Source organism: Anoplolepis gracilipes, chromosome 10, assembly GCF_047496725.1.
Source record: "Anoplolepis gracilipes chromosome 10, ASM4749672v1, whole genome shotgun sequence".
In the NCBI taxonomy this organism is placed as follows: Eukaryota; Metazoa; Arthropoda; class Insecta; order Hymenoptera; family Formicidae; genus Anoplolepis; species Anoplolepis gracilipes.
In genome coordinates this window covers 6,450,233-6,463,410 of record NC_132979.1, presented here as the reverse complement: position 1 = coordinate 6,463,410, position 13,178 = coordinate 6,450,233, and the positions used below count along the sequence as shown (strand labels likewise).

The window sequence follows — 13,178 nt, the reverse complement described above, 5'->3', positions numbered from 1 at the left end:
AGTGTCGCGTTAAGTGACCCGACTAGAGCGTGTGTCGTGATAAAAATCGTAACAAAATTACGAAAATTATAAGCAGCCGTTGTTCCGTTATATAAATCGACAAAAATAGATTGCAAGGTGCAAACAAAAAGAAAACATCAATTTTCGTTTAATTTTTGGCAAAGAATGCGATGAATGCTCTTTAAAATAACAGAGGGTGTTCGCTTCTTGTGATGTACGATTCTCAAAAGCAAATGTATAACAGTGGAACCTAATTGTACAACCTACATTAGGATTTACTTAAAAACTTCTCTTCAGATTTTTGTGGTATAAGTGAATTGGATAGCAGGGGATAAGAATATCATCCGAAGAATGCAAATGAGAGTCGTTACAAAAGTCGTTTCTTTGGAAAAAATTCTTCCTCCCAAAAGGAAGTGTTACTTCGTAATTTTTACTAAGTTCTTATCGAAAAGGTTAATGACTAAAAAGATCAACGATTGCAGGAAAATATATATTGCAGGATAATAGACTATTCAAGACATTGGCATTTGTGTAGAATTCCTAGAGTCTGACCATTGAGCTACTTCTAGAAAAACATGACGGCAATATACGTATGATGCAACTTGTGTTTGTCACGCCAGCAAAGTTAAAATTTCCGACTAAATACAAATTGTCAAAAATTATTTTATATTATGTACTGAGAGTGAATATTAATTTATACGTTTAAAATAAATTTAATAATAAAAAATACAAATAATAATAATAAATATTAAAATAAAAATATGCACCATAGCCAGACTCTATCTTCTACGGGCTCTACATTTCAGCAATCAAGAACGTCATTGTCGGTGAAGAAAGGAAAAAGAAGACGTACGGGAAAACACATAGGTAGGTTAATAACCATATTTACATCCAATTACTGAATAAACACGAGGAATCCGCTGGTCGATATATCGTTTGAGGACGGAGACAAGTGCAACTCTAGCCCCCCCCCCCCCCCTTACTAGGCCGGATAAGTGATGCAGGTGTTGCACGGACTAAGTAAATTAGCTCAATAAGGTTCTCGAACGCAATGCAGTTATTTTCATCTGGCTTCTGTCCAGTTCTAGGTATCGTCGCAATCTCCTTTTTTTTTTTTTTTTTCTATCTTATTCGCGTTTACCAGATCGGAGGTGGTTTAATGTACAATTAAATTACTCGCATATTTCAACAATTCTTGACGATATCGTAAACGCAAAACGGTACCCGCGAAATCGAATGCTCGTAAAAGTTGTTGCACCGCACGGCGAGGATTTAATTGTCTTTCAAATTACGTCATTCGAGAGGGAGAAACCAATCACCCTTCCTCCACTATTCCAGAAACGAAAGGGTGCGACAATGGAACCATTCGAACGATTTCCAACAAACGAGTCTCACATATGCAACGCACAATATAATAATCCCGTTGCACCGTGCAGTAATTGCGCTTTCGCATGCGTAACCTGGTTAATTGATCGATAAGCGAAAGTAAGAGAACGAGCCGTAAATAGCAATATTAAACGAAGAAGAAAATCTTTCTATTTTTTTAAACCGTGTTTTAGAAGTATTTCTTACCGTCGATCAACATGGTTTTCATCATAGTATATTGCAATATATAAGTCTGCGATAGCATGAAAGTAATTTTTTGTCGTATATTTATACAAAGTATAATATTCGTTGCCTTCGATGTCTGAAATGGAAATTGCCTGTCATTGTTGATAAAGTTTGCAATATTTTACGTATCTCATATTCGGTGATATCGATATTCAAATGTACGCGACAAAATTATTATATAAGCTATACGAATACAGATGTAGGGAGTACTTCTATAAATATTTCGAAAAAAAATAAGCGTCCAAACGTCACACTGATCGCGAGATATTTTTATATATATACGTCGTCAGTGGCGACGTTAGATATCGCGATATGTCACGCATCAGTTGAGTTCCGAAATAGAAAGGAAAAACTTTTCGCGCGTCCGCGACTTATCTTACTTCCTTAATATATTATGTAACGAGTTAGCGCGGTTAAAAATGCAAAATCCTTGTCATTCGCGTTATTTGGCTGGCGCCAGTGTTGTTAAATTACAAGAACTACAGTTAACCGCTGATTTGCAATTGAACATGAAAACGTCTGTTACATAATCGTATTCGGGCACATCTATCGTGAAGAAGCGCTAGAAGTAATGCCAAATATTTGGATAAATTCAACGATCCGATTAAAAACGATTCGGCGGAAAGTGCTACATTTTTTCACTCGACTTTTCTTCCTGAATTATTTCGCGCGAGATAAAAGCGCGAGTTTTTCTCCTTCCCCTCGCGGAGAAAGCTTTGAGCTCTTGGAAAGAAAAAACGGCATTATTTGTTGAAATTACAAATGGGACCGTACCCATCCGCGTCCCACGTTAAGCGCGCCAGCCACGACGGCAGCGACGACACGAATCGTATATTCTTCGAGTTTTAGGTGCACCGCTGTATTTGCATAATGATAATGCATTTGCATAATCACAATGATAACTCGAGGATGATCCAACGCGCGTGCGCGCTCATCATCGTTTCGTCGTTGATATACAAGGTGTCCTAATTTTACATTCGTACAAGCTAATGATATTTCTTCTCATTTATTCGCTGTATATTATATTTACAATTCCGCTCATTTAAAAGATTAATTTAAAACTAAAATTTTGAAATTATTAAATTATCAGACTTTTCTAAGACAAAAGTCTCAGGAAAAGAACTTTTCTCTTGTCCGCAACCTTATCGCTTGTAATTAAATGCAATTTAAGGAAAAATTGGATCTTAAAAGAAAGAATAAAAATTTGGGATGAATTTGTGACTGCGCATCGAGAAAACGCGTCTCTGTACAAGTATACACGCGCGTAAACGAGAATGTACGTTCAATACAGAGACGAGCAGACAACCTTCTCAATCCACGGGATTGAATACACATAATATATACATGTAGACGAGACACATAAGGCATAAAAGACGTGCGCGCGCTCGCTCGTCTCTGTATGGGAGCGAAATAGCTGGCAATTTGCAGGTTTACGAGTTATTTCACAATGGCTGCAAAGTATAGTGCTACAGTATTATATCGCCGTAGTAGTGGTTGGACAGAGTGCGAGCACAGAGTTGCATCGAGATACGACGGGCGTGTATACGTGTGAGAGCGAAACGCGGAGGTGGTTCTCGTATGGAGGGGTCGTTGCTCCTGTTGGGTATCACCGTCGATGGATTAACTTTCTGTACAAGACAGGTACACGACGATCCTTGTTTTACTGAAACACAAGCTAGCCCCGACACGGAAAGGTATAGGCGGGTTTCGCGCGTGCGCTCACGTCTATGTATTCAACACAATGCCGACCGACTATAAATCCACCGAAGATTGAGCGTTTTTATGCTCTCGGCGGTGGGTTCCAAAAATTTCGACAAACGTGGAACAACATTTCTCGTAAAATGTCGCGACCCGTTCTTAAATGAGAACTTTGAAAGATTCGCGAGGGGAAAAGAAAATCGCGAGAGTATGGTATATACGCGAACGATTACCGACACCTCGTAAAGGAAAAAAAAAAAAAAAAAAAAGAGAGGGAGAAAACGGCGGAGGAAGAGTAAAACAGACGAAACCACCATCACCCCGAAGAAGAAAGATTAAAGAGCAGCTTGTACGCCCTCGCCAGAATGATGGATGCGATCCGTGAGATGCGGGCGCCGTTCGCCGAGTAGGTGGAGACTTCTATTTCCATTCCCGCGCACACGTTGTTTCTCCTTTCCCTACAGCGTTCGTCTTCCGTTGGTCCACTCCTTGTACATCTACGCTTTAATCGATGATGAGCGAATAAGCCTCGCGCTCTAGGTAAGGGAGTCTCTCAGTCCGCGAAAGAATGGCGAGGGGATACTGAACAAGAGCGAAGGTATCGCGTACTCGATTCTCTAAACTTCGCATCAGTTCGTAGAATCAGAGAACTGAATCATCGGTCGTGTAAAAGTACTCTTAAAACCGCGACACGATCATTCTTGGCCGTGGGTTTGTCACGCGGACTCTGTGAGAAGATATCGGCCCGCGCGCGCGAACAACAATCTAAATGGTAATCCAACACCACACCCTCTTCGCAAAAAGCGAAAAGCGCGAGAGCGGGCCGGTGGTAGAAATGCGGGGCGATGGCACGGGGTCATGGCAAAAAGCGTTAACAAGGCTGTGATGCGACTCGGGCTAATTCTATAACTTCCTTCCCCCCTCCTCTCCCATTGCCCGGGAATGGCAGGCCCTATGTATCTTATAGGCTCATATAGTGCTCCGAAATGTTCGTTCCTTCTTCGCTGTCGGACCCGATCGTCTTCTTGCCTCGCAACACCGTCAACGAACTCGCCCCTCCGTTGGGGACGGTCGGTAATTATCTCCCGGCCGTGTAAAAATAATAATTAGCTTCCATCGTTGCATTAATTAAAGCACCTCTCTCCATCTCTCTTTCTCCAGGCCGGTTCGCCATCTCGTTTCGCGCGGGGAGAGTTCCGCCGTAATTACACGTCCCTCGCGGCACTAACCAGTGTCCCACAAAGGTGACCGCGTGAGTTGTTCACGCCCACGACACTCGGCCTAGGTTTCGCGGGATCGCGCACGGCACGCACGCCGTATCGCCGATGCTACTCTCGGCAGGAATTTTTAGGATCGTTTATTTTACAAACGCACATTTTAAGACGCGTTTCTTCTTTAAATCGATAATAATCTTTCGGACAGTTTGAAGCTAATTATTTTTAAGCAGAGTTCTCTCTTCTAGCAGAAGCGTTCAGCGAAAAGATAGTCAAGCGAGCGAATTCCCCAGTATATTTTATTGCATGTCATATATTATATATGTATATATATATATATATATATATATATATATATATATATATATATATATATATAAAATTTGCTTAGACTTAAATGTTTTAAGCTTTAGCGAGAGAGAGAGAGAGAGTATCAGAAAGAGTGCCGAGAAAATATCGAGACACGAAAACGTATGTTAGTATCGCTCCAGTTATCGCGGTTAATCCCGAAGAAGCTAAGGAAAACGTACGTATTTACTAAGTACTTGCCTGACGCACCTGTCTGAATTGTTCTTCGAAGTTCCAATTGGTCGGATGCTGATTGCTTGTTGACGCTACGACGCGAGGTTCATTGTTATTATTGCCGTCATTACTTCTGGAGTTTCCTTGGGAGGATTCGCCGTTATTCCTGCAACCTCGTGGCGGAGATCTGCCAATCTGCGGATTGATAGTAGGTCTGATAGAAGCGGAGGGCATCATCAGTGGATTCTCAACATTCGACGCAACTGCTTGTGAATGATTGTTTTGCGGATGTTGCTGTTGCTGTTGCGACAGCGATAGCGGCGGCGGTGGTGGCGGTGGCGGCGTCGACGACACGTACATAGGTGGGAATAAGGGTAGGCTGAAGTTACCATTTATCGCAGCTTGTATAGCTTCCAAGCCATTCCTTTGCATCTCCGAGTCATTGTACTATAAAAGAAATTGTTTAAAAAAATAATTAAAGTTAATCCTATTATTATGCGATGACTAGTTGTTTGATTAACATTATGCACCGAAAAAAAAGTAAGTGTCAAATCAAAACTTATATACTCATATGAACGCGTTTATTGTTTCATATATATACGCAACAGTTTATAATCTTCTTGAGAGAATTTAAAAATCTGAAATTTTAACAATATTATAATCTTATTTCAATACTACAATTGTCATTTCAAAAATAAAATAATTATTTTGACTCTGAGAAAATTGTAATCTTCGATTTGAACATGTGTTATTTTCCACCCAACATTTTTTCCTCTCCATTCAAGAAAATTATTCTTAAATAAAAATATATTTTTCTTGATTGAACTATATAAAATGTCTTCACCCAAGAAAATTTTCTTTATTTAACGCAATGTAATCTCATTTCTAGATTTACATTTTGAAACTAAAGATATTGTCAAAATAAGAATATTCTTTTTTTTCTGTGTAGAGAGCGCACATAGGGTAAACTCGGGTAAGATGGCTATAGTTTTTTAAAATGCAAAAAACATACTTTTATTTTTTAATAGTGTTTGGCATATTATCTTTACTGAAGCTTAAATTACGTAATATTATCGAAATTAAAAGGAAAATATTTAATAGAAATTTTATATTATCAAAATAGTACAACATAAGCATTGGCCATCTTACCCAACTTTTAAGGAAAAGATGACCATAATATTTATAAAAAAAAAAATGGTAAAAATAAAAATTATAGATTATATAACAATTTACATATCTTTATAATATGTCTAACGTCGATTACGATAGCTTAACTGTAATTTATGTTGTAACAGTTTGTAGTAGACAAATGGAAAACTTTGCAGGTAGTCAAAAGTAAAAATATGATATAAGATTCACAATATCGTTATTTCGAATAATGTATGCACATAAACTACTGTAAATATCGATTATCTTTGATAATGACTAAAAAAGCGCACTATGTAGCGATTATTGAAAAAATTACAGCCTATCATAATCCCATCATACCCTAGTTTACCGTATGTAACTTATTCTTTTTTTAAACCTGTACAAAACTTTTATTCTACCATTCACGAGACTTGAAGATTCTAATTATAAATATAATATCTTTTACTAGAAATGTAGCCGGTTAAATTTATTCTCACTTTTAAAGATAGTATAGAATATAATATAGATATTAAAATTATAGATTTTAAGAGATAGTATAGAAACTTTAGTTGTTGAAATGTGTTTTAAGGACCTTAAGAGATTCTTTAATTTTCACACGTGCCAAGTACGAGTATGATTATACACGGTGTGATCTCTTCTCTTATCGCAAATACGATCATAAAGATATTTGCGCTCATCCAGTGTCATTTGGTTTAGGCTGTTGCGTAATAAAAAAAAAAAAAAGAAATCTATTGTCACGGTGACGCAATGGTAACTCATTTACGACTGTCAACGTCCGCTGTTACGACTATCTCACGATTTTCCACGATTCGTGTTACCCTACTTGGCACCTTTGTGAGTCAACGAACGCTCAAATGTGTCGAGAAACTTTTATGACGAATTATGCGTTCCTTATCTTTACAGAAACTCAGTAATGCAGCGAACGATAGGGAACCCATAACAATAAGATTATTTTTCGAAATATTTACTTTCTTTCTCTCTAGTTCTTTCTTTCACGTCGATTAAGTGGGTATACTTGACGGAAGCAAGTGATTAAATCCGAATAGGGATAAAAAAAAGGTTGCTCTTGACTAACCTGCAGTCTAAGCTTCGCCAGGAGCTGCGGATGCATGTTCATAAAATTGTTTAATTGCGCTAATGAAGATGTTCCAGCAGCTTGTGCCGCAATGTCCAGCGGCAATTGCGAATTGCCCTGAAGCGGTTGCGGAAGTAAGTCTTCGTCGTCCTGCACTTCGTCATCCAGATCGGATTCGTCAATTTCTTCTTGGTATGACTGAAATCACAAGAAATAAACGTAAACATTAATATTGTATCTGTAATTAGATAAATAATCGAGCGCCCTTATTATTAACGACACATGCGAAGAATTATATAAAATTGATTAACAAAAATATTCTCTCTAATACTAATATCTTTTTATATACTGATAATCGAGTCGAGTTTTTCGCTTCTCCTCGTTTCAAACTTACGCAAATTTCGCGATTACACCTCGAAAAACCTCGATGGTGTATTTTGCGTAGTCGGAATGGAATAAGAAACAGCAACATCTATTGATAACGCGATACCAACCGCGCAATCGTGAGCAACGAGGGCATAGATAGCGAGACATTAAACATTAATTAGGAAAATGGCGAATGCGATGAGTTATATACACCGAGATAGCCGCTATCGAGTAACATTATTATGCTACGGGTGTCATAAGTGTTTTACGGCTGTGCCCATTGCGCGTCGGTGCCGGCATAAAAATGTACAAAGTCACATTACCGGGAACGGAAACGACCATCGTAAAAAAAAAAAAAAAAAAAAGAGGAGATGGACGTTGCATATTTTTTTTTCTCACCTGAAATTAACTCAACCGCTCGATAAATGTCTCGCCCGCGACTTTCGATGCATATAGGCGAGCGTCGACTTTTGCACGCGTATACTTATTTTCCGTCCGCTGATCACGCTGATAATCGCGTAGAAAATTCAAGGGATTTTTGTTGCATTTAATCGTGACATGAATTATTAAAAAATACGAGAGAGAGAGAGAGAGAGAGTTGACATAAAATGACACAAAGGCATTCGAAGAGAGTGAGATTTCACTATTCTATACGAGGGAGTATATGCCTTTTTATATCTGAAAGAAGATGCAAATAGATTCATCGAAGCTTCGAGTGTATTCGAACGGCGAGAGGCGAGCTTTTACCTGGAAAGGGCGGACTTGAGTAAATATATGTCTATCGAATGCAGGTGGATCTTCAACGGTAAATGCAGCGATGTTGGTCGCCCAATCTTAAATGGGACTACGATCGAAGGACAAGGCATCCGATGGGCGAGGAGCGACAAACGGTTTCTCTCTGTCGGCATTTTGAGCACGTGTGATAATATTGACCCTCCACGATGGTGGCCAGAAATGAATGAGCAGCAAGAAATAGAATCCTGATCAAATACGAAACAAGTTCGTTTCTCAGATTTTCAATCGAGTCGTTCAAACAGCTATAAAACTCGTCGCGCTTAATACGAGAGAGAGAGAGAGAGAGAGAGAGAGAGAGAGAGAAGGATACCTAAGCTTAAAACGGAATTAAAAATTACATAAAATTTATTATGTTTATTTATAATCACGGACACGATAAAAATCTCACATAAATCGTGTTTCTATGAAAATATTAAAATAAATTTGGAATATATATATATATATATGTATCTTTAACAGGATCTATCTAACGTTATCGAATGTCAACGGTATGTCATTTGCATGTACTAATGCTCGAAGACCTCTGCCAATAACGCATCGTGAAAGTGTGTTCCGGAGGCAAAGCCGTTTACGCGAAAAGTCTCGTAGAAATCGCATCTTGAGAGGTGGGAGAAGGCGTGAAAATAAATTACGGTGGTTAACGTTGTAGCATCGTTATTCTCACCGTGGCGCGCCGGGTTACGAATTATATCATTCAAAAGTGTTTGCGGACGGTACCGTCATTACAATAATCACGGTAGAGCCGCGTTCGAGGATGCCATTGTTCTAGTCCCCGAACCGAGCGCTCGCACGTAGGTGTCTGTATCTTGTATGGAAAGTGACGAAGGAGATACGATAGTTGGCATCCGCCGGAGCGGATTAAATATTTCAGATAGACATTTATTAATCCACTTGAATCTCTCTATTTGAGGATATATTTATAATGAGCCTTTTCAATTTCCCGAATTTATATATATATATATATATTTATGTATGAGTGTGCGTCTGTATGATTGTCATCGCATCGAAACTTGTATCTCTGTAGGAATATCCTCAATATTCACTTTTTTTTTAGAAACATAGATTATATAGAATGACGTGTATCCCATTCTCTTGATTTTTTGATTAGCACTCTCGAGGATGACTGGAATAAATCAACGGAGAGAATAAAACTGTCGGCGTGAATAAACAAGTGGGCGGTTTCATCTCTCGAAAAGAGAAAATCGCTCTCTCTCTCTCATCCCCCTTTCCTCCCATCCCAAGAATATCTACACAACGAATGTCAACATCCGTACATTATATTGTCATATTTTATCGATCGACGCTTTTTCTTTATTTAGATGACGTGTCTGTGTTATTAAAAAAAAACTAAATAAATAAATAGAAGAATATTTTATGTGGATGCTATGCTATGCCAAATATTACACATATGGCGTTACAATATTACAACGTTTCGTTGCATATCTCTCTCTCTCTCTCTCTCTCTCTCCCTTTCTATTTCCCACATGGTCGCAACGAGGCGAGGCGCGGCGCTGCGGTTTCATGAAGACATTTTAACGAGATTTAATATATCCTAGGCACGACAATAGCTAAATTTACCGAAGGCTAAGCCGCGGCGCGTTACCCCTCGCAGCCACTGCAGATAACTGTGTCCGCCGTGATTTATCGCCGCGTACCGCCACCATCCGATCGTTTTATTGTTTATACCTTTATAGTTTCCACCGCTTCGCGAATGTGTTCGCACTCTGCAACAAAGACTCGTGGGTGCGTGCCTCGCACGTTGCCCGAATGCGTGCGTTATGTACACGCACGCGTGCTTTACGCGCGTGTGCGTTATGCCTCGACGCGGCCTGTAAATCATCGCCTAAACGCTCCAGGCACTCTGTTGCAGAGACTGCATGGGTCTAAATATTCTAATTACTGCAGGATCATATCGTTTAATTGAGGGAATTCCGCGTTAGATGAATATATTTGTCAATCTTAAATACTACTTTCTTAAATTAATCAGTAAAAATGTCATTAAAGGACGAGACTGCAAAAGATCAGTGAGTGATTTTTTTCTCGCTCTTTAGTGAAAACACTCATACTTTGTTTTCCTTTGTCTGTCTTATTTTGCATTAATTATAATAGTAAAATTAAAAAAAAAATCATTATCATTAATTTGATTCTTCTCAGTGAGATTTGCTTGCACTAATTGCATCATTATATTTACAACTGAAACTGCTGTTTATAATGATTATATCCTACAATGATTCCATTTAAAAGAGTAGCGTCTACAAAGTCTTGTGAATGTATTAGTCGAAATGCATTGCGATAAAAGCGATTTCTTTCCTCTTTATTATAATAATGCGCGTAACATGCATTATTAAAAATATAGTTTTACATCAGCGTCATTAATCGTTTAATTAATTTAAATTAATGCAATTAGAAGAGGAAGGAAAAGGTCATAATATTTCTCTCTCTTGATTTCGTTCCAGATATTTATATACGACTCTATTTTTATATGTCGGTTCTTATCAAATGGAATATATCCCTATGCAAATCAAGAAATACGAAATCAACGTGGTAATCGATTAAGCAGATCTGGAAATTATTACGCGACTAATTGCCTCGTCAACTTTAAAGCCTTGTACATAATAATATATCATTATATTGTACAAAAGAGTAATGTTACATCGAATATGAAATGTGGAAAATTTCGTGAACAAAATCATTAAAACGTAAATGATGCAATTTGGGCCATGTGTTTAAAAAGTTCACATTATTGATAAATTTTGACACATTTTTTTAAGATACGCAATTTTATTTAATTAATTTTTTAAATTAAATTTATTTAATTAATATATATAAATGCATATAATTATTAAAATTATTGTAAGGAATAATATAAAAGACATTAAAATATCTAATTCTTATGTATGTATATTATAGTAATATTTATACTTCCAAGTTATGTATCGTATAGATAAATCTTTTCACAAGTTGAACAATTTTATCCCCGACAGTTTTACGGTTAATGCGAAATTTTATTACATGGAACACACAAGTATTTACTTCATTTTTTTTATTATTATTTCTGGACCGCGTGGTCTTCTTGCAATAAATCTGTAGTATAGCCCGTTTTACGACCGCTGCAATTACGGTTATCGTGACTGCAAGGCCAAGGATGTCTCGAGTCACGAAGAACTAAATTGTATAAATTGTATAAAATCCTATAATATTTTGAGCGATAAATCGAAAATAACTCTCTTTACCTATAAATGTACTTGTTGTCAGCTCCCTAGGATATATCGTATAAATTGATTCATCAAGACTGTCAAAGTATTTGGATTTTATACGGCTTATGGTTCGCGCATATATGTTTTGAATATTATGTAGATACAAAAGCGCGAAACGAAAAAGACAATAGCTTGGCTGATTAATGTATCGGAAGGTCTATCACTGTGTGTCGGCAAGAAATATATCTCGCTAATTTTTATCGTAATCGGTTACATTCAACGAGGAGGAAAGCGAAACTTAATTTAAAAAATTAATAAAAAATTTAATGAAATTAGTAGGAAAAATAACGATGAACGCAAATCATAAAAACCACGGTGAATCAGATAAATGTGTAAAACAATTTTACATATGCGCATATTTCGCTATTTTCCGTTACGCGATACCATTAGATATATTACTAAGAATAAATAGCAGGAACGAAACAAGTATGCAAATCAACGGATAGATAAAGTGGTAACTCTTGATGGCAATCATGAATGCGATCTCATTAAAAACATGCGTAAAGTAACCATCAACACATTGTACGGTAAATAAAGAAAAGAAAAGAAATGTGTGTGTGTGTGTGTGTATGTATGTGTGTCCTGAAAAGCGAGTGCGTCAACGTCAACCATTTCTATTTCGTCGTGACAATAGTCAACTTTCTATAACTTTTTTACGTTATCGCAGTTTTGTTAGCACAATCTGAGTGTTGGCGCAAAATCTTTATTACCAAATACCACGTGACTCAACGAGGAAGAATAGGAAATATTCTATGTATTGTAGCATACACACATAAATGCAGATAATTCTCGACGCGCTTATAGAACGAAATATGCCGCGTAATGTGCGAACGCGTGAAATAGGATGGCGTTATCGAGGACGTTATCAAACTCATTTCCTCGGTAACACCAGGTATGAGCGTATCGCACCGATATCGAAGGAAATGACTGTGAAATAATTACTTTACATATTGTAGAGTCGGTGTGTGCCATCCGGACATCGTCGTGGTTTTACCATATTTTCCATGAATGCCTGCGATTCCCGCGCGTTGAAACCGATAAAAGCGCAGTGAATTCTAAACGTAAGACTACCGAGAATTCGAAATGACACATGACGTACGATGATTAATCGCGCTCTAAAACATTGAGAGGTCAAATAACGACGTTGCGACGAGAGAAAGAAAAAAAAATATGTATTGAGGATTATCGAGTGATAAAAGGCGAGCGAGAAACTCATTAAAATGCATGCGCTGAAGAAATACAATCGGTAGACGAATTTACAGACATTTTTTTTTCGCGCACAAATATATGACAGCCTTATTTAATCCTCCTCTTCATTTCCGACCATCGTTTTGATCTTGCGGATTGAACAATGATTAAAAAAAGTTCTCGCTGAATCTTGATAAAAAAAAAAAAAAAAAAAAAATGTCCGACATTATCGCAACATTGATGCGGGCGAGACGTAGTGGTATCTATCCGTAGAATCGCGCGGTCGATCCGTCATTAATAGAT

General features: G+C 37.7%; 1 protein-coding gene across 4 annotated transcripts in view; it reads right to left on the bottom strand.

Annotated features, from left to right (window-relative positions):
- The window catches only part of Retn (retained), a 104,222-nt gene that overhangs the window by 60,697 nt on the left and 30,347 nt on the right, over positions 1–13,178 (bottom strand). For 2 of the 4 annotated variants that reach the window (XM_072900969.1, XM_072900971.1), the window contains exons 2-3: positions 7,270–7,467; positions 5,073–5,492 (exon numbers count right to left, since the gene is read on the bottom strand). In XM_072900969.1, the coding sequence (XP_072757070.1) occupies positions 5,073–5,492; positions 7,270–7,467 (618 nt within the window). The remainder of the gene's footprint in view (positions 1–5,072; positions 5,493–7,269; positions 7,468–13,178) is intronic. The other 2 variants (XM_072900970.1, XM_072900972.1) reach the window with 1 other exon arrangement.